The sequence below is a fragment of the Somniosus microcephalus genome, chromosome 2, assembly GCF_052327205.1.
Source record: "Somniosus microcephalus isolate GS21.2 chromosome 2, FLI_Smic_1.0, whole genome shotgun sequence".
NCBI lineage: Eukaryota > Metazoa > Chordata > Chondrichthyes > Squaliformes > Somniosidae > Somniosus > Somniosus microcephalus.
In genome coordinates, this window is record NC_140988.1 from 111,111,485 (window position 1) to 111,137,630 (window position 26,146).

Sequence of the window (26,146 nt, forward strand, 5' to 3'; positions counted from 1 at the left end):
GGCGTAAAAGTAAAGCAAAGTAAAGACAGCCATCTGCTGGATTTCTACCTACAGTACAACAATGTCTGGCATTCATTCAACACCCACATACAACTAAGATTTTCGTTCAGCTATGGGAAGGACATAAATCACACAGGATGCTGTCCTTTTTAAGACTATCATGCAATGTATATCATTCTTGGTTATACTATCTCTCCCCACCCACTTTGCTATATATGAGGCCTTATTCTGGGTTACTGCCGCAATTTTTTTTCTCTTATTCTCAGCAGCAGTTTTCTCTGGCTCCCACGTCAGAAGAAGTACAGGGCTGATTTTCATGGCCTCCACCAGACAGGAATGGGGTGGTAGCACTCTGATAATCACGGGGCTGAACTTGACCGCCCTGTTTCCACTTCTACTCCGCCCATCGCTATTTTGTTTGGAGTCTTCACAAGGGCACCCACTTATTTCAGGCTGGAGCCTATTTATAATATGCAAATTAGTGTCCTATAATGTACATAGGACCCTGACGCAATTTTGAGGTACCAGTGGGCGGAGCATATGCCGCGCATGCTTCGCCTGTTGCTACTAGGTGTAGAGTGGCCTAACCAGCCATTTTTAAAGGCCGCCCACCGATCGTGACATCATTCTCATCGGCTTCAGGTGGGAGTCAGAGTCGAGGCATTCAGATGAGGCCTGTATGTTAAAATCATCCTGGCGTCATGCTCTGGGAGACTGGACTGTTTGCTGCCTGCTTCAGGCCCCGCATCCCCGATTCCCACCCCGAGTTAAAATCGCCCCTTTAGAGAAACCTGGTGCAATTATCATTTATGGAAAAGGCCAAGCACCACAACATATGTTTCATTCATAGAGATTAGCGTCCAAGCAATTTGAGCAGAATATTCTATTCGGAATCTGCATGTAAGATGTTCCTGGCTCTGATGGTATGTGACCATTTGGCTATTATCATAGTCACCTCCACTAGTTTAGATGGCAGAATGGGGGAAGATAGTCAGATCAAGGTGGCTGCATGTAGCATGATGCTGATCTCAAAGGGCAACATCCCAGCGAGAGGAAGACCATCATCATATGGTGAAAATTTAACATTCCTTCATGGCTGGATATTGTAGCATAATTTAACAGTGAAATTCCTCAAATCAGCAGCAGTATTTTTAGTTTTGACTCCATTTTGTTATCAAAATGGTGAGTAATTTAGGATGACTGAATCCTGTACTGTTCCTTAAGCAATTTATCTTGATTTCCCTTTCAATTTACAATAAGCATAACATTATTTGACTAGTGATATTGTTTCTGAAAATAAAATTCAAAGTCAAACTAAGTCTGACTGAACCAAAATAATCTTTACATTCATTTATTTTTAACCTTTACATGAAGTTAAACTCCCTCACTTTTAAAGGTTTCTTTGGACCCTGCCAATCAGGGTGGGTAGATGACCTGCTCCTGGACTGTGACTGATGCCACTCTGAGCCGCCCACCAGGAGATACAGATGAGTGGCCCAGAGGCCATTCTTTTTCTGACTTTCCCTCCCTACAGGGGAGGACATTCTTCATCCTCCAGTGACCTCCCTGAGATCAGAGATAAAATCAAAAATGTAATCTATAAGCCTTTAACAATATCCCTGCATCATTGTTTTTAATATTACAGTTTGGCAACACTGACCTGCTTCTAATTACTCACCCTAACCTTTCCCCACTGTAGCAGAACAGGACATTGCTTCTACAATGTGTTGTTCCATATAGCAATACTAAATACATGTTGCCAATGCTGTGGAGAGTGTAGTAACAGCATTGGCAAAATATCATTTTGGGCAATGTCATCTGATCACTAAAAGGTAAATTTCCATCTTCTGCATCTCTGGTGCAGACCTTCACGTATTGGGAAATCCTGCACATGCCCCCATGATTGTCTGTCCATTTAATTCTAAAACTTCAGCTGATGTATTCAATTTGTTGTGGCCTTATTAGCATTTCAGATACAGCTATTGAATTCACCTGCATGATGGACAGTGAAGAATTTGAATCAGGATTCTATCAGTCTTATCTCAACATGAAATCAAAAGAAATTGGTTTAGATCTGTAAAATGTAGAGTGACAATGCATAATCTGGGACTATTACAATGTGTAACAGCCTCCAGCCTTTATGTGAGTAGGTTCACTGTAAATTGCATCATCCAGCAATGGAAGAAGCATGGTGTTGCCAGTTTTACATCAGTCTGGGTGATTCAGAAAGATTCCACTGACCATAAGGTAACCTGATGAGGAAGAATATATGTCTTTCAGCGTCTCAAGGCGCCAAGCAGACCTGATAACAGTGTCCAGACAAAAAGGCAAAGCCACACAAGCAGTATTTGTATGGTTGGGCGTCTCGGAGGAAGCCATACATCAGCAGCAGAAACCACAAGAAGAAATGCCCTTGTGAGTAAATTTGTGCAAAAGCCTGTCGACTTCTGGTAAAGCGTCCTGTGGTCAAATGGATCTTTAAAAAAAATGCTTGACCTTCAATATCTGTGAGCAGCCTCTGTTACCAACCAACAAATCCCTCAACTTCTGTGGTTGCAGGTTGACTTCAGTTATTGGGGAAGTTCATTTCAGCAGTGGTAATAAGGGCAGAGAAGCCTACATTCACATTCTGTAAAACCACATAATGCCACCTGCAACAAGCCTGTTGGGAAAGACAGTACGTATTCTAGTAATAATGACCTCAGACATATATTGTGGTTATAAAGCATTTCCTATAAAAAGGGGGAAGCCAGTTTGCTGTAATAAGGGAGACTGTGAGGCCTCCTGCCCAGTGGAAATGAGGCAGTAACACCCCGGAAAAGGTGGGGTATGACTTAATTGCCTCGTTCCCACCACTAGATGTATGGTCAACACTATATTCCCAAGGACCTACCGCTGGGTGGCCAGGGCATCTGCCTTTTAATGTGCAAGTTCTTTGACATACTTAGAACCCTAATTGTCATTTGAGCACTCAACTGGGTGGAGCATGTGTCGTGCAGACTTTGCCAAGTATCAGCTGGCAGTCCAGCTGAAGAGGAGCCCAGAAGATAAGTTTTTATTAGTTTTGGGGGCGCCAGGAAAAGCAGGAATACTCCTCCAGGTGCCATAAAAACAACCTGAGCCTCTGCCCTACATTTCTTCAGGCCCGATATTATGGTGGACTGGAATGTCTCAGATTTATATCAGTGTTCCATCGGCATGAGATCAAAAGCAATCAGCTTAGATCTCCAACAGCCCGCTGGCCGCATGTTAATGAAGCCTGGCCCTGAAAATTGAGTGGTGTATGGCCGGAATTTTGTGCAGGTAGGTGGGTTGGGGGGCAGAGGGGCCTCCGAGGCGGGCGGGAAACCTGGGAGGCCGGGTTTCCCATAGGCCCTGCCAACTTTAACGGCAGGGCCTGATTTGCATGTGAGGCCTCGGATTCCCGCCCCGGAACCAGCCAGATTGAGGAGCCCTCCTGGCCCACAAAGAAACCTGAAAAATAAATTTTAAACTTAACCTTCTGGGCCTCTTCTGTCCCAGAATCCGGCTCCCGGCAGGTTTTGCCTGACAGGGGAGACGACACTGCCCCCCACTCAGGCCTCTCGTTCAAAAATGCACATCCGGTCCTGATGACATCATCGGAGCAGATCTGCATATTTAAAACAGGACCCCGCTTCTTTCCTGCGGGTGTCCTGCTCAAAAGAGCAGGTTAATATGGGGACATGACGGGAAGGAAAGTGGGTTCAGTGGGGGTGGGGGTAACTGACACCCGCCATTTTAACTGCCGCCCCACCCGGTTTCTGCCAAGTGGGGTCAGTTAAAATCGGGGTCATGGCTTCAGTTAAGTCCATTAGAATTAACAATTAACAGTATATAACACATGGTTCAGTACTGGTTTAATATACATATACAAATAAAAAAATTGGCAATGCTCAAAATCTGAAATATACAGCAGGTCTGTCAGCTTCTGTAAAGTTAATGTTCCGAGTGTAATTTGCAGGGTTTTTCTTTTTTCCCATTCTTTCTCCAGTGTTCCATTGTGTGGGCCATGTCTTTGAATTATTTACATGTTCTATTGCCTTAGTAATATCTTTCCATTGCCTTACTGAAATGATCTTTTATATCATCTAACAGTTCTCTATTAAACAATTTGCTGGTCATTCAACTTCTTGTAGTTTGAGTATCTGTTGTTTCTCCTTTTCGCTCCTTTTATTCGACCGCACTAAAATGCTTGATTATCTTTTCATTTTCAGTTTTAATAAAGTGTTAAACCCAAAATGTTAACCTCTCTTCTCTTTACAGATGTTGACTATCCTGCTGTGTATTTCTGTTTTATGTTAATTATAAATATATTCTTACTTCTAAATGCCCAGTGTGACTTTTTAATACCCTTAGTCTGTATCCTAAGTATGATTTACTTCCCGGCACCCTGGAGAAATCTTTCTGTGTCCCCGTTTGCCTCCTTATCAAGGGGCTGAATATAATTTTTTTTAAAGATTACCCTCTTTGGGGGTCCAGACAACTTTCCTGGCGTGCACCCCCCCCACCGCCGCCACCGCCATTGGGACCTACTGGAACTCTTACCTCCCAGCATAGTGAATCCCTGACCCTGCTCCCTCTTCATCGGTCTCTTTGGAAGGGACAGACAGGTCCTGGTGTGTCCACGATCCCGGCCTATTTCTGGCCTGTTTCACTGGACTCCTGCTGAAGTTACAGCAGGAATCTGCTGGAGCAACTGAGCACATCCGACCCCTGTTTTTTTTCTCATATGTACAAGGTGGTGAAGGAATTGTGGCTCAATGTCAAACTTGTCTGATTACGCTCCTGTCAAGCACCTTGGGACATTTAAAAGTACTGTGTACATACAAGTTGTTGTTGTTGTCTTGAAAAGGATTTCAGAAACTCGCTCCACGGTCTCCTGGTGGCCAGAGCTTGAACTACATTGTGAATTCACACACAACAATTCAATGTGAAATATTGACAAAACTATTTATAGCAGTAAATACTGACACAAAAGTGTGACCAAATATTATGACAATAGATGGTAAAGGTTAGGGACGGAGTGTGCACCCATTGCAAGTTTTTAAATAATATATAGATAACTGACTTAGCTGACAATCACATTTTAGTGATGTTGTGCACTTTGTTTACACATCGGGGTAATTTTCTGAGTACGAGAGGGAATGTTTTCTGCTACAGACATGCACATGAAAAAATTAAGGTAATTGCTTTGAATCTGATCTATGTGAAACTGGCTTCGCTATTCAGAAATTCAGTTTCCTAATCAGAAAACCAGTTTCACAAAGATCAGATTCAAAGGGGTAAAGACAACAGGTTTCCTTCCCTAAAGGACATTACTGAACTGGTTGGGTTTTTATGCCAATCCGATAGCTTCATGGTCCGCATTACTGATACTAGCTTTTTATTCCAGAATTAATTAATAGTTTGTTTTTTAAATTAATGTTGGTGTCTATCCTTTTTTTTTCATGTTTCTCATCAGTTCTGCTACTTTATATAAATATGGAAAAGTAATGCGCTCCCAGGCCTGAACGAGCGATGGCCTCAGCCAGTCACTGGTGAGGAGGTGCACGAGATTTTCCCACCCCTTCCCTTCCCATCTCCCCACCGCCTTCCACAGGGGATCTCCTGCCATCCACTCAGCGTGTCCTCAATACAACATGACTGAAATTGGAAACTCAGTGAAGAAACTGAACTTGCACTCTACTGTTGCCCTGGTGTCACATGTTAGTTGTTTAAATCACTGCACCATCATTTATAATGCAATCGGTCAATTGGTGCCGTGTTGCACTTTTAAGATCATTTTGAGTATGTTTGTGGCACTGCAAATATAAGAAAGACAAGGTAATCCTAAGGAGCATCATCAGGTATTTACTAATGGATGTTTATTTTCTTTCTTAAACTAGGCAAAAGGAAAGAAAATGCCAACAATAGTAAATGGTATGACAATAAAGCAGAAGGCCGGAAACAGTCAAGTGAAAAAAGCAAATCCTAGCACTAATGTTAAACGCGCTGCATCAAGTAAGTGCTTCAAATTTTGTATCGTAACATACCATACATAACCAAAACAATTACTTTGCAAACTAGTGTTGTTGCCTGTTACCTGCTTTACAAGAAGCTCTGCGTGGCAATGATTTACAAATGTTCCAGTAGCTTGAGCAAATCAGTGTGCTTATTGCCTCATTGAAAATTATTAGAATATATTTGACACCAAAACAAAAACTAGCAATTCGACATCGCTAAAAACCTGCTGGTGCCACCGCCAGCCGGTGTTAATGGCCACTGAAATTGATGGCGCTGGCAGGACCGATAAATTGGCGCTGGTGGCTAATTAACATTAGCCCAGCGCTAAACTCACTGGGCAAGGCTGTTTTCATGGTGGTTGTCCCAGCAGGAGGCCAAATGTAACGTCATTGTATCCAGAACAGCCTTCTCTTAAAGCAAGGCTGTCATTTCAGAAAGCAGTTCAGTCCCTTAAAGGGAAACTGCCTTCTGAAATGAAACAAATAAAAATCAGGTAAAAAAAAACTCCCTACTGAAAAAAATTAACATTAAAAATAATTCCCAAATGACAGTCTTCAGCTCTTAAAGCTGAATTGCCTTCCGCACCTAAAAAAAAAATGCTAAAAGTACTTCAGCACAAACACAAATGGCTCAGCAAGCTAGGGAAGGACACCCAGGGACTCGCATGCAGCACTCCAGCTTTGTGCAGGGGGTCAGCACTGCAAGAGAGGTCTTCTACCCACAGGGGCCAGGAGGCCCTCCAGAAAGAACGATGTGGAACCAAATCACTGAGGCTATCAGTGTCACCCCCATGACCTAGCTCCAGTGCCCAAAAAAGCTTCATGACCTCAGACCAGTGGTCAAGGTCAGTGAATGCATCTTCAAAAGCCATCTCCTACCAACTGCACTACTAGCCTCGCACACTTCTCAATGCACGACTCTCCCCTCCTCCCCAATCACTCAGCTACGAACAATCTGTACCAAACACAAGGCACATCTCCCATTCCTAGCTTCATCCCACCCCCTTGGAGGAGTCGGTGCTGGCCATTCTTGGTAGGGGCATGGCTGAGCCCTTGGCCAAAGGCAGTGCTGATGAAATACAAGATGCTGGTGTCCTCACACATTTTCCTCCTTCTGGCATGCACCTCTTGCTTTCCCGCCCTCCCCTCACCACAACTCCACCCTTGTGCCTCCCTCATTTCACACACCCAAGAACTGCAGCCTGCCCAGCCAATGGTTGACCAAGAAGAGGGAGAGGAGAGTGAAGAAGAAGAAACACCATCACTCGATTTCACACTCCCAGCCACCAGATTCTCAAGGTCAACCAGCAAGGACATTTGCAGTGTCTCCCACTGAAAGTCAGCAGCCTTCCACCAGCCATGCTGCAGCCACTGGGCTAGCACTGCATAACATCAGTAGGATAGGCAAAGGCACACACAAGACAGTCACTAAGGGAATGCATAAGGGTGATTAATTGATTTCTTGATGTAATATTGGATGGATAGATGTAAAAAGTTGGATTGGAAAGTTTGCTTTGTGGTGGCATTTATTTCAGCATTGTGGCCAAGAGGACACTGTGATGGTCAATAACAGGGGGAAGGTAAGGTGTGGGATAAATGTTGAAAGGGGAATTGGGTTTGTGTTCACTGGTACTGCAGGCAGATGATTCGATCCCAGAAAGGGGCTGTCTGGGTTGCATCCTTCCTTCTGCATCCTCCTCTTCTGCTTCTTCCTCTTCCCTCTGTGAGTGGATTCTGTAAATCTGAAAATGCTGGAAATACTCAGCAGGTCAGGCAGCATCTCGACTTGACGGATGCTGCCTAACCTGCTGAGTATTTATAGCATTGTCTGTCTTCTCAGAGGCCTTCCTTTACCATCTGAGGCCTTGCAAGCATCCAGCAGCACTCCCTGAACACTTAAAAAACTTTTAACATGTATTACACTAAGCCACTATTTCAAGAAAATAAAAAAAATCCATTCCAAAAGCTTAAATGCAAACTTACCTGAAAGATGTGTGTGTCCCTTTAAGAGGGACAGACAGTGTCTGTCAGTCTGCAGCACACTTGCTTTTCAGGACGAATTTAGGACCCAGCGCTGAACTCAGTGCTAAGGTCCAAGTTTGCAGAGCGTGATATTAAGTCACGCTCCATATTTGCATGTCCAGGGTCAGCACTGCTGTTGGCAGCGCTAAGGTCCTCACCAAATGGCGGCCATCATGTCCCGCGCCAGAGAAGGGTGTTAGAGTGGCGGCTGCCATTTTTCACCAGAGTTTTGGCACTAACTTGCGGCAGTAAGGTAGGGAATTTCTGGGTGATGATTTTTCTTTATATTTAAATAGGGCTGTTCCTGTGATTGAAACCTGAATACTACAGCTTTCTTGATAATTTTCCATAATATTGCCTGCAAATTTTCTCCCCCTCCTCCTTCACTTCTGCTCCTTGCTGGGCACAGTTCCACAGGCACCAGGGCACCATCTATCGCCTTGCCTAAATGATCATTCTTTATGTGTAAGCCTAGCCAGTGAATGTTGGCAATTTGTTTGAACATGAGGAACGTAACAGCCAAGACCAGTCATGCACAACGTGACAACGCATGAGCACTTTCAGCAAGGTTGCGCTGCTTTGACTTATGACATGGGTTAGTAATTGGTTGGGAGGTATGAGACAGAGAGTAGGAATGAAGGGAATGTATTCCAATTGGTGGGATGTGACGAGTGGTGTTCCCCAGAGATCTTTACTGGGGCCTCAACTTTTCACCATACATATCAATGACTTGGATGAAGGAATAGAGAGCTGTATATCCAAGTTTGCAGATGACACTAAGTTAGGAGGCACAGTAAGGAGCAGGAAGTTACAAAGTTAAATAGACAGACTAAGTGGGCCTGAAATGATAGTGGTTTTGACAGCGTATGCACAGCAGACGATGCTTGAAGCCTTCAGAAAGCCCCTGCAAGTTCCAGGTTTCCTCGTGCGCGAAAACCCGGAACTTGTGATCTGTCAAGTTTTGCATTAACAGATCCTTTGCATCCGCTACAAAATCACTTTCGTTGGCACAGGGTTGGGCTATTTGCCCAATTACTGCCCAGTGAATGCCCACGAAACCCTTATGCCTGGGAAAAGCAGGCCTAAGGCTGCCTTTTACCAGCGTAAGGGTTAAAATAAATGTTAAAATAACATTTTTAAATGATTAAAACATATACATACATTTAAAATTAGTTTAGGTAAAATTTGGCCCATTTTAAAATGTTTAAATTTATTTTTCAAAAAATTTAATTTTTATTTTAAATGCTGAATTAAAGGGTCTTTTAATTAATTTTGAACATGGGAACATTTATTTTTATTTAAGTGGTGTGAATTCTTAGTTATTTGGGGATTTCTAATATGCTTATGGGGATTCTGTACGTAAATGGAATCCCCATAATCATCATAGGAGTCCCCCTTTTTGATTGGTTGACCGGGCCCACGTGATCCCGGGACACTTGTGAACCATGTGCACCCCTGGGATCCGTGGGCCTTTACGCAGGCCTATGCCTGCAGGCCTGAGAGGGAACACTCTGTCGCTGTGGAGCCAGGAGGTAAGTACGAAAATATTTTGTGGTTGAGTACGCCTCCGTTTGCAAATTCAGGGCCAGTGAGTGGGCAAAACTGTGGCAGATGGAGTTCAATGTGGGGAAGTGTGAGGTCATCCACTTTGTTTTCAAGAAAGACAAATCAGAATATTTTCTTAATGGTGAGATGCTAGGACCTGTGGAGGCCCAAAGGATTTGGGTGACCAGGTATACAAATCAGCAAAAGCCAGTGCACAGATACAAAAAGCAAGCAAAAAGGCTAATAGAATGTTGGCTTTATCTCAATGGGGCTGGAATTCAAAAGTGAGGAAACTATGCTTCTGTTGTACAGAGCCTTGGTCAGACCCCATCTGGAGTATGAGGTTTAGTTTTGGGTACTGCAGCTCAGGAAGGATATATTGACCTTGAAGCGGGTACAGCGCAGATTCACAGAATGATACCAGGGCTTAAAGGGTTAAATTATGAAGACAGGTTGCATAAACTTGGTTTGTATTTCCTTGAGTTTGAGAGATTAAGGAGTGATCTAATTGAAGTGTTTAAAATGATAAAAAGATTTGATAGGGTCGACACAGAGAAACTGTGATGGGGGAATCAAGAACAATGGTGCGATGCTAGGACCTGTTGAGGCTCACGGTGATTACGTCTGTGACAAGTGTCTGCTGCTACAGGAACTCCAGCTCCGTGTTGATGAGCTGGAGTCTGAGCTTCAGACATTGCGACACATCAGGGAGGGGGAGAAGTACCTGGACTCTGTGTATCAGGAGGTGGTCACGCCTATGAAGTTAATTAATTCAGATGTAGCCCATGGTCAGGGACAGGACGGTGTGACTACGAGTGAGGCAGGTACGGGGATCCAGGAGGTAGCGCTGGAGGAGCCGCAGCCCTTGCTCTTGTCCAACAGGTTCGAGGTTCTTACTCCCTGTGGGGACAGGAGCAGGGACTGCAGGGAGGATGAGCAACCTGGCCACAGCACCGTGGAACAGGGGGCCATTCAAGAGGGGGGAGTAAATAGAAATGTTGTAGTGGTAGGGGATAGTATTATTAAGGGGATAGATAGAGTTCTCTGCAGCCGAGAGCGAGAGTCCCGAAGGCTGTGTTGCCTACCCGGTGCCAGGGTTAAGGACATCTCCTCTGGTCTGGAAAGAAACTTGCAGTGGGAGGGGGTGGATCCAGTTGTCGTGGTCCATGTTGGTACAAACGACGTAGATAGGACTAGGAAGCCGGTTCTGTTAAAGGAGTATGAGCAGCTAGGGGTCAAATTAAAAAACAGAACCTCAAGGGTAATAATCGAGCCACGAGCGAATTTGGCTAGGACAAATAAAATTAGAGAGTTAAATGCGTGGCTCAAAGACTGGTGTGGGAGAAATGGGTTTTGCTTCCTGGGACACTGGCACCAGTACTGGGGCAGGAGGGAGCTGTTCCGTTGGGACGGGCTTCACTTGGCCAGTGCTGGGACTAGAGTCCTGGCGGATCATATAACTAGGGCTGTAGAGAGGGCTTTAAACTAACTAGTGGCGGGGAGGTTCCTAGAGAGCAAATAATAAAAATGACAACAGAGAAGGTCATAGACTTAGGTAGCAGTGGGGAAATTAAAAACCAGAGCGTGTCAGGAAGGGGCAGAAGGTATGGAGTAAAAGGTAAAGTAATAAAAAGGGCAAAAGCAGGAACTAAGTGTCACAAAACATATTTGAAAGTTCTCTATCTGAATGCACGTAGCATTCGTAACAAAATAGACAAGTTAATGGCACAAATAACTACATATGGGTATGATCCTGTGGCCATTACAGAAACATGGCTGCAGGGTGACAAGGCCTGGGAATTAAACATACCAGGTTATTTAACGATCAGGAAGGACAGGCAGGAAGGAAGGGGAGGTGGGGTGGCTATGTTAATAAAGGAAGGAATCACTGTAATACAGAGAAATTATATTGGGTCAAAAGATCAGGATAATGAAACAGTTTGGGTGGAGGTAAGGAATAATAAGGGGGAAAAAACACTAGTGGGCGTAGTCTATAGGCCTCCGAACAGTTGCAACTCTGTTGGACGGAGTTACAACCAGGAAATAGTTGAGGCTTGTAATAAGGGAACATCTATAATTATGGGGGATTTTAACTATCATATTAATTGGACAAATCAAATTGGGCAGGGCTGCCTTGAGGATGAGTTCATTGAGTGTATTAGGGATGGGTTTCTTGAGCAGTATGTAACTGAACCGACCAGGGGGCAAGCAACCTTAGATCTGGTCCTGTGTAACGAGACAGGATTCATTAAAAATGTCCTAGTAAAGGATCCCCTTGGAATGAGTGACCATAACATGGTTGAATTCCATATTCAATTAGAGGGTGAGAAGGTTGGATCTCAAACAAGCGTGCTAAGCTTGAATAAAGGAGACTATGAAGGCATGAGAGCGGAATTGAGTAGAGTGGATTGGGAAAATAGATTAAAGGGTAAGACGATACATGATCAGTGGTGTACATTTAAGGAGTTATTTTACAACTTCCAAAAAATATATATTCCACTGAGAAGAAAAGGGTGTAAAAGAAAAGACAGCCATCCGTGGCTAAGTAAAGAAATTAAGGATAGTATTCGACTAAAAACAAGGGCATATAAGGTAGCCAAATCTAGTGGGAGGATAGAGGATTGGGAAAACTTTAAAAGACAGCAAAAAATAACAAAAAGATTGATTAAGAAAGGGAAGATAGATTATGAAAGTAAATTAGCAAAAAATATAAAAACAGATAGTAAGAGTTTTTATAGTTATACAAAAAGAAAAAGGGTGGCTAAAGTAAATGTTGGTCCCTTAGAGGATGAGACCAGGAAATTAATGGTGGGAAATATGGAGATGGCAAAAACACTGAATGAATATTTTGTATCAGTCTTTACAGTAGAGGACACTAAGAATATCCCAACACTGGACAAACAGGGGGCTATAGGGGGGAGGAGCTAAACACGACCAAAATCACTAAGGAAGTGGTACTCGGTAAAATAATGGGACTCAAGGCGGATAAATCACCTGGACCTGATGGCTTACATCCTAGGGTCTTGAGGGAAGTGGCGGTAGGGATTGTGGATGCATTGGTAATAATTTTCCAAAACTCCCTGGACTCGGCAAAGGTCCCGGCAGACTGGAAAACTGCTAATGTAACACCCTTATTTAAAAAGGGCAGTAGACAGAAGGCTGGAAACTATAAACCGGTTAGCCTAACATCTGTGGTAGGTAAAATTTTGGAGTCCATTATTAAGGAGACAGTAACAGGACATTTGGATAATCATAATTTAATAGGACAAAGTCAGCATGGTTTTATGAAGGGGAAGTCATGTTTGACAAATTTGCTGGAGTTCTTTGAGGAAGTAACATATAGGGTGGATAAAGGGGAACCAGTGGACGTAGTGTATTTAGACTTCCAAAAGGCATTTGACAAGGTGCCACACAAAAGATTATTGCTTAAGATAAAAAAATCACAGGATTGGGGGTAATATTCTGGCATGGATAGAGGATTGTCTATCTAACAGAAGGCAGAGAGTTGGGATAAATGGTTCATTCTCAGACTGGCAATCAGTAACTAGTGGTGTTCCGCAGGGGTCAGTGCTGGGTCCCCAACTCTTTACAATCTATATTAACGATTTGGAGGAGGGGACCGTGTGTAACATATCAAAGTTTGCAGATGATACTAAGATGGGAGGGAAAGTAGTGAGTGAGGAGGACATAAAAAACCTGCAAGGGGACATAGACAAGTGGGCAGAGATTTGGCAAATGGAATACAATACTGGAAAGTGTGAGGTTATGCACTTTGGCAGGAAAAATCGTAGAGCAAGTTATTATCTTAATGGCAAGAAACTGGAAAGTACTGAAGTACAAAGGGATCTGGGGTCCTGGTGCACGAAACTCAAAAGGTTAGTATGCAGGTGCAGCAAGTGATTAAGAAGGCCAATGGAATGTTGGCTTTCATTGCTAGGGGGATAGAATATAAAAATAGGGAGGTATTGCTTCAGTTGTACAAGGTATTGGTGAGACCGCACCTGTAATACTGCGTACAGTTTTGGTGTCCATACTTAAGAAAGGACATACTTGCTCTCGAGTCAGTACAAAGAAGGTTCACTCGGTTAATCCCGGGGATGAGGGGATGGACATATGAGGAGAGGTTGAGTAGATTGGGACTCTACTCATTGGAGTTCAGAAGAATGAGAGGCGATCTTATTGAAACATATAAGATTGTGAAGGGGTTGGATCGGGTGGATGCGGGGAGGATGTTCCCGATGATGGGTGAAACTAGAACTAGGGGCATAGTCTTAGAATAAGGGGCTGCTCTTTCAAAACTGAGATGAGGAGGAACTACTTCACTCAGAGGGTGGTAGGTCCATGGAATATGCTGCCCCAAAAAGCTGTAGAAGCTACATCATTACATAAATTTAAAACAGAAATAGACAGTTTCCTAGAAGTAAAGGGAATTAAGGGTTACGGGAGGCGGGCAGGAATTTGGACATGAGTCTAGGTTCAGATCGGACATCGCCCTGTGGGTAGCGGAGCGGGCCCAGGGGCCGTGTAGCCTGATCCTGCTCCTATTTCGTGTGTCTAATCCTGTTAGATTCAGGAGATGGTTCTGTGATAGTAAGTTTGGCGGTTAGGATCAGATCAGCCATGATCTTATTGAATGGCGGAGCAGGCTCGAGTGGCCGATTGGCCTACTCCTGCTCCTATTTCTTATGTTCTTATAATCCTAAAATTGGAGCTAGGCTATTTAGGAGAGAACTCTGGAAGCTTTTTTCCCCACAAGGGTTAGTAGAATTCTGGAATTGTCTTCTCAAAAGGCTGTGGATGCCAGGACAATTGGAGCTTTCAAGACTGAGGTTAAAAAAAATTATTAGGTAAGGGTATCGAGGGATATGGATCAAAGGCAGGTAAATGGAGTTGAGGTACAGATCAGCTATGATCTCATTGAATGGCAGAACAGGCTGGAGGGGCTGAATGGACTGCTCCTGTTTCTAGTTCATCAGTTTTTTTGTAGATGGAAGTGATATATTGGCCCAGAATTTGCTGGCGCTGTGAATTGGATGTTTTCCTCACCCTTCAGCTTCAGTTATCATTGCACCACAAACTGCTGGAAATACGAATTTGATAATGATGCGGGAGGTCAACGGGGCATCTGGGACCTTGGTGAATGACAGGACTAATAATCTATCTCCTTAGCCAATAAAATTGAGGATAGAGAAAGAAACAGAGTAAATGATGGAGAAGGAAATGGGGTGATTCGAGTCAAATTAAATACAGAAAGAGAAATAAAAAGAGGGAAAGAGAGAGTCGATTGAGAGAGAAAAAAGTGACAAAGAAAAAAGAAAAAGTTAAACATTTTAAATTTCAAAAACCTCTAGGAATAATTTACTACCTCCACAGTTTCAATAGTTTCCTTTCTGTGCCTCCAAGGTTGAGTGACATGCCAGGACCATTAACAGGGTCCTTACACCATGAAATAGCTGTCCTAACTTTCTGTTGCGAGTTTAATTTGTATTCACTGGGCAAATGCAGCAATTCCGTGACAGTTATCCCCAGTTTTTGCGAGGCTAATGGCGGAGCAGTGCAAGTAGCTCAGCAATTTGTGGCAATTTGCAACTCACAGCGTATCTCTTCCTCGTCACAAATTGCTGGGTTTTTTACACACAAATTCTGGGCCAGTATGTCTGATTACGTGATAGCCTAATAAGATGCACATAATTTTGCACATTGCTTCTTCTCACAGATTTCCAGATTTTTGTTTAGCCTCCATTCACCTTGTGCAATAGTTGGACAAATTTGGAGAAATTACATACTGCTTCAGTCAAAATTTAGTTGCTGTTATGACCTTAGCAAACTGTCACTGGAATAAGTTCTACTCATAAAAAATATATATAAAATTGTTATTTTAATGGAACATTATATGATGTAAATATAATATATGCTTGTGTTTTGATGGTTTTCATATTGGCCCAGAATTTGCAGTCAGCAGCGAAACAAAGGCATTCGCTGCTGGCCACGAGGTACGCTTCGGACAAGGATCTCGCGATCCCCGTGTCGAGTGTTAAGTATGTGTATTGTATTGAACAATTAACACAAAGACTTAAACGTATAACTCAAACAGGTCTTTACTGGTTGGAGGTAGGGACTATACTGAATACAAGATTACTGCACAGTGCTTATATACCGGTGTGTTCAACCCCGGTATTACGTCTACAGCAGCCTGAGAAAGTAGTACATCTCTTAAGGTGGAACAGGCTTAAGCTCTCTTAAGGTGGAACAGGTTACATACACAACATCGAGAACCTCGTTTTTTTCGACATTCAATTCTACTCAATAAAGTACAGCGGGGGATCTCCTTGTGCGAACTGCTATGACATCAACAGGCTGTCTGAGCAGCCAATCAAAACGCAGAATTCTCACAGACAGCGAACAAGGAAGTGAGCAAGCTCTTAAAATTCTAACTTTTTACAAAAGTTAGAGCAAAACAAAGATTGGGGCTCTCATGGGGAAAAGGCAAACTGAAATAAAGATGGACAAACTTTAAAAAAAAGTAAAAACACACTTCAAAGTTTCTTAGAAGTTTTAATTTTAATTAAAATGTAAAAATTTCACACTGCACAAAATTAAAATTAGTTTTCCAGGCTCTTAACATTTGTTTAGCAGTAATAACACTGTCAAAACCCCAGTTACACCTAATCCTTTGGGGCTAACTTTTAGTGGGGAATTTAACAGCGTACTTACTGTGGAAGAGCCGAAGGTTTTGCCATGCTTTTTGTCATGTTTTGGGATGCTTACAAGTTATTGGAGTTGGTATCATTTGGTGGGATGTTTCTGGTACCATTACTTTACATCTTCAAAACAGAGACATTAAAAGGCTGTGGGATTAATTTACAGATGCTGATCAATATAAATACGGTAAGAATCGTGTGGAAGCTGATGCAAAAAGATTACAGTCAAAGGAGGAAGAGATGAAAAAGCAGAAAGAAATCCTACGTGCCCGCCTGGCACAACTGAGAAAAGACAGGAGGGAGCTGAGAGCGGCTATTGAAACATGTACAGGTAGTCATTTTAAATCTCATTTTCTATTAAAAGAAGATGCTTCAGCTACAAGGCTGTAAGATCTAAGACTCTGAAATGAAGCTAATTGATTGTTGGCCCTGCAAGAAAACTTTAACAGAACTGAGTGGTCCTGGTGGCACCCAAACTGAGCATTGGTCAGATTATTGGTGAGTAGGTGTTTGTGACTCCTACCTGATTACCAGTTCTTTGTAAAGTGCTTGATGACACTTTACTGATGATTGGGAGGAGACTCATAAGGTGGTAATTGGCTGGGTCAGTAATCTTCCAGATTGTTGGGTAGATGCTAGTGTCAGCTGTACTGGAACCACGTGGCTATTACAAGAGAAATGCAGGGAACAGCACCAACCACTGTACATGGCCTTCTTTGATCTCACAAAGGCCTTCGACACTGTCAACCGTCAGGGATTATGGAGTGTCCTCCTCAAATTCGGCTGCCCTCAAAAGTTTGTCACTATCCTCTGCCTGCTTTACGACAACATACAAGCCGTGATCCTGACCAGCGGTTCCACCACAGACCCAATTCACGTACGAACCGGGGTCAAGCAAGGCTGTGTCATCGCACCAATGCTCTTCTCGATCTTCCTTGCTGCAATGCTCCATCTTATCCTCAGTAAGCTCCCCACTGGAGTGGAGCTAATTTACAGAACAAACTGGAAACTGTTCAACCTCCGTTGCCTCCAGTCCAGATCCAAGGTCATCCTCTGTCGTCGAATTACAGTATGCAGACGATGCTTGCATCTGCGCTCACTCGGAGGTCGAGCTCCAAACCATCATAAACACCTTCACCGAAGCATACGAGAGCATGGGCCTTACACTAAATATCCGTAAGACAAAGGTCCTCTACCAACCTGCCCCCACCACACAGTGCTGCCCCCCGATTATCAAAATCCACGACAAGGCCTTGGACAATGTTGACCACTTTCCATACCTCGGGAGCCTACTGTCAAAAGGGCAGACGTTGACGACGAAGTCCAACACCGCCTTCAGTGTGCCAGTGCAGCCTTTGGTCACCTGAGGAAGAGAGTGTTTGAAGACCAGGACCTCAAACCCGGCACTAAGCTCATGGTCTACAGAGCAGTAGTGATACCCGCCCTGCTGTATGCCTCCGAGACATGGACCATGTACAGCAGGCACCTCAAAAGCACTGGAGAGGTACCACCAATGCTGCCTCCGCAAGATCCTGCAAATCCATTGGCAGGATAGGCGCACCAACGTCAGTGTTCTTGCTCAGGCCAACATCCCCAGCATCGAAGCTCTGACCACGCTCAATCAGCTCCGATGGACGGGTCACATTGTCCGCATGCCCGATACGAGACTCCCAAAACAAGCGCTCTACTCGGAGCTCCGGCTCGGCAAGAGAGCCCCAGGTGGGCAGAAGAAACGCTTCAAGGACACCCTCAAAGTCTCCTTGGAAAAAGTGTAACATCCCCACTGACACCTGGGAATCCCTGGCCCAAGACTGCACAAAGTGGAGGAGAAGCATCCCGGAAGGCGCTGAACACCTCGAGTCTCTTCACCAGGAGCAAGCGGAAGCCAAACGCAGGCAGCGCAAGGAGCGCACATCAACCCAAGCACCCCACCCACCCGCCCCTTCAACCACCGTCTGCCCCACCCGTGACAGAGACTGTAGGTCCCGCATTGGACTAATCAGTCACCTGCGAGCTCATTTTTAATGTGGAAGCAAGTCATCCTCGGTTCCGAGGGACTGCCTAAGAAGAAGAAGGAACAGCTTGGCTAGGGGAGCTAGTCTCTGGTGCACAGGCAACAGTTGTGATGTCAGATCCCATAGCTGTTGCTGAAGCCAGTGCACCCACCCATTTCTTAATGTCATGTGGAGTGACCTGAATTAACTGGGTACAGGCATCTGTGATAGTGGAGACCGCAGGAGGAAGCCGAGTAGAATCGTCCATTTGGCACCTTTAGCTTGCAAACAGTTCGGTCATGTTTCTCGGGTTGCAATATGCTTGAGCTGGGAATGCTCATGGAGCCTCCTCTTCTGTTAGTTGCCTGATTTTGCACCATTATTCTCAACTGGATATGGTAGGGCTACAGAGCTTTCCTCTGATCCATTAGTTGTGCGACCTCTTTGCTTTGCCAATAGCCTGCTGCTTTTGGTATGTAATGTGTGTATAGCCTGTGTGGTTGCTTCACTAGGTTGATAACCTTATTCCAAAATATACCCGGTGCTGCTCCTTGTATGCCATTCTACACTCCACATTGAACGAGGGTTGGTATGGGGGATGCTGCAGACCATGAGGTACAGAGTATGCTGGTATGCAATTCTGCTGCTGCTGATGGCCCATAGCACCTCATGGATACTCAGTTTTGGACTGCTACTTCTATCTGTCCCATTTAGCACAGCGGTAGTACCACACTACATGAGGGAGGATGCCCTCCTGGTGGAGTTGAGAGTTTGTATTCACAAGGCTAGTGTAGTGGGCACTTCTATCAGTGCTACCATGGACGGCGTGTCTGCGACAGGTATGTTGGCGGCAATGAGGTCAAGTAGATGGTGATTGTCAAGTTTCCTTGACCTGAATCCATGAGACTTCATGGGGTCTAGAGTCAATGTTGAGGACTCCCAGGGTCACTGACTATTGAGAGGAACACCCAGGGATGGTGATCCGTTCAGCTGCCTCTAGCATCCCTCCCTTCCCCTTGCCCACAAGCCACGGTTTCCACAAGGTTCCCCCCTTCTCCCCTCATGCCCTCTCCGAGTTCATCTTTATTATCTATAGGCCGCACTTACTTCAGCATGGTTTAATGCTCGCTCCTCATTGGTTTGGAGCAAATTCCATATTGTCTTCCCCGTTGTGAGTTCCCTCACCTGCTGTTGAAGAAAAGACTTGAAGAACTTTAATAAACTCCCTCCTGCATACAGACTCTCCCCGTCTGTGGCAGAAAGATTAAAATCTCCTATGATTACAACCCAGACCTTAGCGCTAATCTTTTTTATTACCTCCCACAACAGGACACCCACTTGTTTTATTTTACTGTTTGTTGGCTGTAACATATGTCTACCACTAACATTGTGCCCCATATCTTCTAGAACCACCCAAAGAGACTCTGGTGGTAATTTTAACTTAATCCACTTGATCCACGTGCTAGTCAGAGTAGAAATAGAAGGATATTCCAGATGAATACGTGGCTAGAGGAATGGTGCAAGGGGGAGGGATTCAAATTCCTGGGACATTGGAACCAGTTCTGGGGGAGGTAGGACCAGTAGAAACTGGACGGTTTGCACCTGGGCAGGACCGGGACTGATGTCCTAGGGGGGAGTGTTTGCTAGTGCTCTGGGGGAGGGTTTAAACTAAAATGGCAGGGGGTTGGGAACCTGAGCAGGGAGACAGAGGAAAGGGAAACAAGGATAGAAGCAAAAGACAGGAAGGAGAAAAGCAAAGGTGGCAGTCAGAGAAATCAAGGGTTTAAATCAAACATGGCCACAGTAAATAATAATTCTAAAAGGTCTAAGAGCGTTAAAAAAAACAAGCCTGAAGGCTTTGTGTCTTAATGCAAGGAGCATTCGTAATAAGGTGGATGAATTAGCTGCGCAAATAGAGGTAAACGGATATGATATGATTGGGATTACGGAAACATGGCTCCAGGGTGACCAAGGCTGGGAACTCAACATCCAGGGGTATTCAATATTCAGGAAAGATAGGCAAAAAGGAAAAGGGAGGTGGGGTAGCATTGCTGGTTAAAGAGGGGATTAACACAATTGTAAGGAAGGATATTAGCTCTGATGATGTGGAATCTGTATGGATAGAACTGAGAAATACCAAGGGGCAGAAAACATTAGTGGGAGTGGTATACAGACCAACAAACAGTAATGCGGAGGTTGGGGATGGCATTAAATGGGAAATTAGAGATGCGTGCAATAAGGGCACAGCAGTTATCATGGGTGACTTTAATCTACATATAGATTGGGCTAACCAAATTAGTAACAATACTGTGGAGGAGGAATTCCTGGAGTGTATACGGGATGGTTTCCTGGACCAATATGTCAAGGAACCAACTAGAGACCAGGCCATCTTAGACTGGGTATTATGTAATGAGAGAGGATTAATTAGCAATCTTGTTGTGCGAGGCCCCTTGGGGCGGAGCGATCATAATATGATAGAATTCTTCATTAAGATGGAGAGTGAAGTAGTTGACTCAGAGACTAGGGTCCTGAATTTAAATAAAGGAAACTACATTGGTATGAGGCGCGAGTTGGGTAGGATTGATTGGGAAAGGGTTGACGGTGGATAGGCAATGGCAAACATTCAAAGATCGCATGGATGAACTACAGAATTTGTTCATCCCTGTTTGGCATAAAAATAAAACAAAAAAGGTGACTCAACTGTGGCTAACAAGGGAAATTAGGGATAGCATAAGATCCAAGGAGAGGACATATAAATTGGCCAGAGAAAGCAGTAAACCTGAGGATTGGGAGCAGTTTAGGATTCAGCAAAGGAGGACAAAGGGATTCATTAAGAGGGGGAAAATAGAGTATGAGAGTAAGCTTGCAGGGAACATAAAAACTGACTGTAAAAGCTTTTATAGATATGTGAAGAGAAAAAGATTGAAGTCAAGCGTAGGTCCCTTGCAGTCAGAATCAGGGGAATTTTTAATAGGGAACAAAGAAATGGCAGACCAATTAAATACATATTTTGGTTCTGTCTTCAAAAAGGAGGACACAAATAACCTCCCAGAGATGTCAGGGAACATAGGGTCTAATGAGAGGGAGGAACTGAATGAAATCAGTATTTGTAGGGAAATGGTGTTAGGGAAATTGACGGGATTGAAGGCCGATAAATCCCCAGGGCCTGATAATCTGCATCCTACAGTACTTAAGGAAGTGGCCCTAGAAATAGTAGATGCATTGCTGGTCATCTTCCAAAATTCTATAGACTCTGGAACAGTTCCCATGGATTGGAGGGTAGCTAATGTTACCCCACTGTTCAAAAAAGGTGGTAGAGAGAAAATGGGGAAGTAAGCCTGACATCGGTAGTGGGGAAAATGCTAGAGTCCATTATAAAAGATGTAATAGCAGAGCACTTGGAAAACAGTGACAGGATCGGACAAAGTCAACATGGATTTACAAAAGGTAAATCGTGCTTGACTAATCTACTGGAATTTTTTGAGGATGTAACTGGTGGAATAGATAAGGGAGAACCAGTGGATGTGGTGTATTTGGACTTTCAGAAGGCTTTTGATAAGGTCCCGCATAAGAGATTAGCGTGTAAAGTTAAGGCACATGGGATTGGGGGCAAGGTACTGACTTGGATAGAGAACTGGTTGGCAGACAGGAAGCAAAGAGTTGGAATAAACGGGTCTTTTTCCGAGTGGCAGGCAGTGACTAGTGGGGTACCGCAGGGATCGGTCCTAGGACCCCAGCTATTTTCACAATATATATTAATGATCTAGACGAGGGAACTAGATGTAATATCTCCAAGTTTGCAGACGACACAAAGCTGGGTGGGCGTGTGTACTGTGAGGAGGATGCCGAGAAACTCCAGTATGATTTGGACAGGTTGGGTGATTGGGCAGATGCATGGCAGATGCAGTATAATGTGGATAAATGCGAGGTTATCCACTTTGGTGGCAAAAACAGGAAGGCAGATTATTATCTGAACGGCAATAGATTGGGAGAAGGGGAAGTGCAATAAGACCTGGGTGTCTTTGTGCACCAGTCGCTGAAGGTAAGCATTGCAGGTGCAGCAGGCGGTTAAGAAGGCAAATGGTATGTTGGCCTTCGTAGCGAGAGGGTTTGAGTACAGGAACAAGGGTGTCTTGCTATAGTTGTACAGGGGCTTGGTGAGACCACACCTTGAGTATTGTGTGCAGTTTTGGTCGCCTTATCTGAGGAAGGATGTTCTTGCCATGGAGGGAGTGCAGCGAAGATTCACCAGACTGATACCTGGGATGGCAGGAATGACGTATGAGGAGAGATTGGGTCGATTGGACTTATACTCGCTGGAGTTTAGAAGAATGAGAGGGGATCTCATTGAAACTTGTAAAATTCTAACAGGACTAGACAGACTAGATGCAGGAAGGATGTTCCCGATGGCGGGGAGTGCAGAACCAGGGGTCACAGTCTAAAGTTAAGGGGTAAGCCATTTAGGACAGAGATGAGGAGGAATTTCTTCACCCAGAGAGTGGTGAACCTGTGGAATTCTCTACCAGGCAGTTGAGGCCAATTCATTAAATATATTCAAGAAAGAGTTAGATATATTTCTTAAGGCTAAAGGGATCAAGGGATATGGGGAGATGGCAGGGACAGGGTACTGAATTTGGATGATCAGCCATGATCTCATTGAATGGCGGAGCAGGTTCAGGGGCCGAATGGCCTACTCCTGCTCCTATCTTCTATGTTTCTATGGGAATATGGCAGGTTCGGGTCGGACGCCCACTTTACACCCCGCCCAATTTTATGCTCTATTGTCATCGCACTTTTTATTTTTAAATTAAATAATAGGTAAGAAGTCTCAGGTCGCTCTAGAGGCAAAGTTAAAGAAATTAGAGGAGGAGTGCAAGTCGAAAGAGACTGAACGTGTGAACTTGGAACTGGAGCTGACAGAAGTGAATGAAAGTTTGAAGAAAGCTCTTGCTGGAGGGCCCACACTGGGCCTGACAATAGAACCAAAGTCATCGAGAACCTCCAGCCCACAGGTAAACACAGCTGCACAATGTGTCACAAATTGTATGGGGCAGGCTGGATGGACCAGAGGGTCTTTTCCTTTCTGTCATTGTTCGTATGTTCGTAAACTAGCCACACTTAAAATACATTTTTTTTAAAATGTGTATAGAATCTGGCAATGAATTCATGACTGGCCATAAAGTCAGTCGCTTCCTTGGAAACATCCCCATCACAGTATGTCACACTTTCATTAAATTCAATTTCACAATTTTCCATGGTAGGTTTTGAACTGATGATCTTTGGATTGCTGGTCCAGTGCCGTATTCTTTCCTGTTCTGTTAGTTTTACTGGGAATCTATGCATGAAACAGGCATGACTCTAGGAGCCTGAAATGGAAAGTATTTCATCCTCACCACCATCATCCCCTACACAGGGGGAAAAAAAAATAGACAATAAGGCAATTGAGAATAAAATTAGACTGGACCTTGCAACAGGAAAGAAGAAAGCTTGACAGAGGCTTCGGGCTAGAATTTTTTTATGGCCCGTTGGTGGGTGCATAACTCAGGAGGCCCAGGACTCACCCAAAATTGGTCTTCGGGCCTCATTATAAGAATTTGGGAGAGCTGCCGGCACAGAGGCAGTTCACCCATTTCAATCCATTCAATTTTGGCCACCTGCCTCACTGACAGTGGCCCTTGGGTAAGTCGTGGGCGGCGGGGAGGGAATGAAAGAATGGGAGGAGGCAGTCACGAGCCTCAGAAGTGCTGCGAAATCGAGAGGAGCACTCCAGCTCCACCTGGCTGCACGTGAAAGGTTTTAACGTGTCTGTTGTTGGCGGCCGCTTGTTAAGTCTATCCGCGGCAGGAAAACCTGAGTGGAGCAGGCCCGGAGCCTGCTGGCACAGGGCAGCCCAATTTCAGTAAAGTGTCCTAAAACAGGTACTAGGCTCCTCATTAACATAAGCCAGCGACATCTGAAAAATCATGCGACCCAACCTGGGGTCGAATGTATTTCAGATGCCTTTTGGGCATGGGACAATGCCCCGGGATTTGCCTCCATTTTTGCCCATAAAACAGGCACAGTGAGATCCCATTTATACCCCTTCATCTCAGATTTCACTTCAACACTCCTCTCAGCTGGCCGCGTCGTGAAGTGGCATTGGTGGAGGTTGCCTCAATAACTATGCTCAACTTCTTCTCAGTCACAGTGCACAATATGCAGCCAATGATGACTATTGACGGAGTGTCAAAAAAAATAATGAAAATAAGACATACAAGTTAGCTTCTGGGCCCCATCACCAAGAGGCCATGGTTTAAGTAAATCCCAGGACTGTCTGTCACATGAAGTTATCTGGCACTGTTTGGGAGCACAATTTGCCAGATAGGACACCTCTCAATATGGAATGTTCTCACACAACATTTTCCATGAGCTTGTCCCTGTACAAGGGGCCATGTCCTGTTTGTGATGTGACATTGTTGACAGCTCAGATTGTTCCAGTCTTGAGGTGATGACAGTGAATAGGGATCTAATGGGAAATGGGAGAAGGGAGTAAAAAGTATATAATGAATTACAAACAGTAATTGTCAGTCCTGGTGGTGCACTGTGCCGGTAAACCAATGAACCACATTGCTCTACAGTGTTGCCTCGGTCATTCTCCTTTCTCAGTTCGGGAATGGCGTGTGGTGCGGTGCACAGAAATTAAGTGGTGGAGCAAATAATTAAAAAGTAGTTGATACCACTTTTTTTTCAAGATACTGAAGGAAGGTTTCCTCTGTTATGTGTAATAAAAACGTAAAACAATAAATGGGTTCCGGACTTTACTACAGGTACATGCAATGCTTATACAACATCTTTCCTAAGATTTGTATTTAATAGATGTTAAAATTGAAATATAAACATTTCAGTTTTCAGTGCCTCAACACAATTAGAAACTTGCAGAATATTTTATGTATAACACAGAGGGGGTGGGGTTATACCTCTGAATTTGAAATATTTATTGCATTATTTATGGTCCTTTTCCAGTCCCCCGTTTTCATGCATCGCACCCTGGACAATTCTCCAGCTTCCAGCTGTGATACAAGTGACACCGAGCCATCATCACTGCCTGTGAATGCAGCTGCTCTTGGAAGAAGACCACCTTCCATGGTTTCTTCCCCAAGTCGAGGCCACGTGCGCAGGAAGGCCAAGGTACACCAGCGTAGCACAACGTTGCTCATCGCATCATTTCACTGAAATTTACTGTTGCAGATTTCTGAAATGCAAGCAGTTCTGCTGCCTAAACAATTAAGAAACATTTCATAAAAAGCACAGTTTGGACCTGGGATGCCTCATGTTCTTCAGTTATACTAATGCTATTAGTTTCATGAGAATACACAGGGTGAAGTTATACTCCACTTTCACACTGCTCTCAAATCATGGCAAGCAGAGCACAGTGTATGTAGCCTGATGTGTACTGTAGCAGCATACTTCGTGTGTGGACTGAACAGTGTCTCAAAGGCTATTACAGTGAGAACACAACAGCCCTGAATTTGACCAGGGATTGTCTTCAGCCATTGAGGCTATTTCTCCAGAGTTCCACCGAAATTACAGCAGGAGAACCCCCACAGATATTCAGGATCAACACTGTCTAGCAACAGGAAATGTGTTTTCGGATTCTGGGTGAAACAGTAACATTTAGGCCCGATCAAATAGGGGTGACTGGCTCCCTTGTCCAAAAGACATTACTGAGCCAGTTGGATTTTTATACATAAAGGGTGGTAGAAATGTGAAACTCAATTAATAATTTTAATTCTGAGATCTATAGATTTTTGCTAGCAAAGGATATGCAACCAAGGCAGGTGGATGGAGTTAGGATACAGATCAGCCATGATCTAATTGATTG

General features: G+C 44.2%; 1 protein-coding gene across 3 annotated transcripts in view; it reads left to right on the forward strand.

Moving 5' to 3' along the window:
* Nucleotides 1–26,146, forward strand: part of afap1 (actin filament associated protein 1) — a 330,702-nt gene that overhangs the window by 302,356 nt on the left and 2,200 nt on the right. For 2 of the 3 annotated variants that reach the window (XM_085961916.1, XM_085961906.1), the window contains 4 exons: nucleotides 5,907–6,021; nucleotides 16,458–16,622; nucleotides 23,104–23,297; nucleotides 25,288–25,452. In XM_085961916.1, coding sequence (XP_085818042.1) covers nucleotides 5,907–6,021; nucleotides 16,458–16,622; nucleotides 23,104–23,297; nucleotides 25,288–25,452 — 639 coding nt within the window. Of the gene's footprint in view, nucleotides 1–2,280; nucleotides 2,416–5,906; nucleotides 6,022–16,457; nucleotides 16,623–23,103; nucleotides 23,298–25,287; nucleotides 25,453–26,146 lie in introns of all 3 variants that reach the window. The other variant, XM_085961897.1, reaches the window with a different exon arrangement.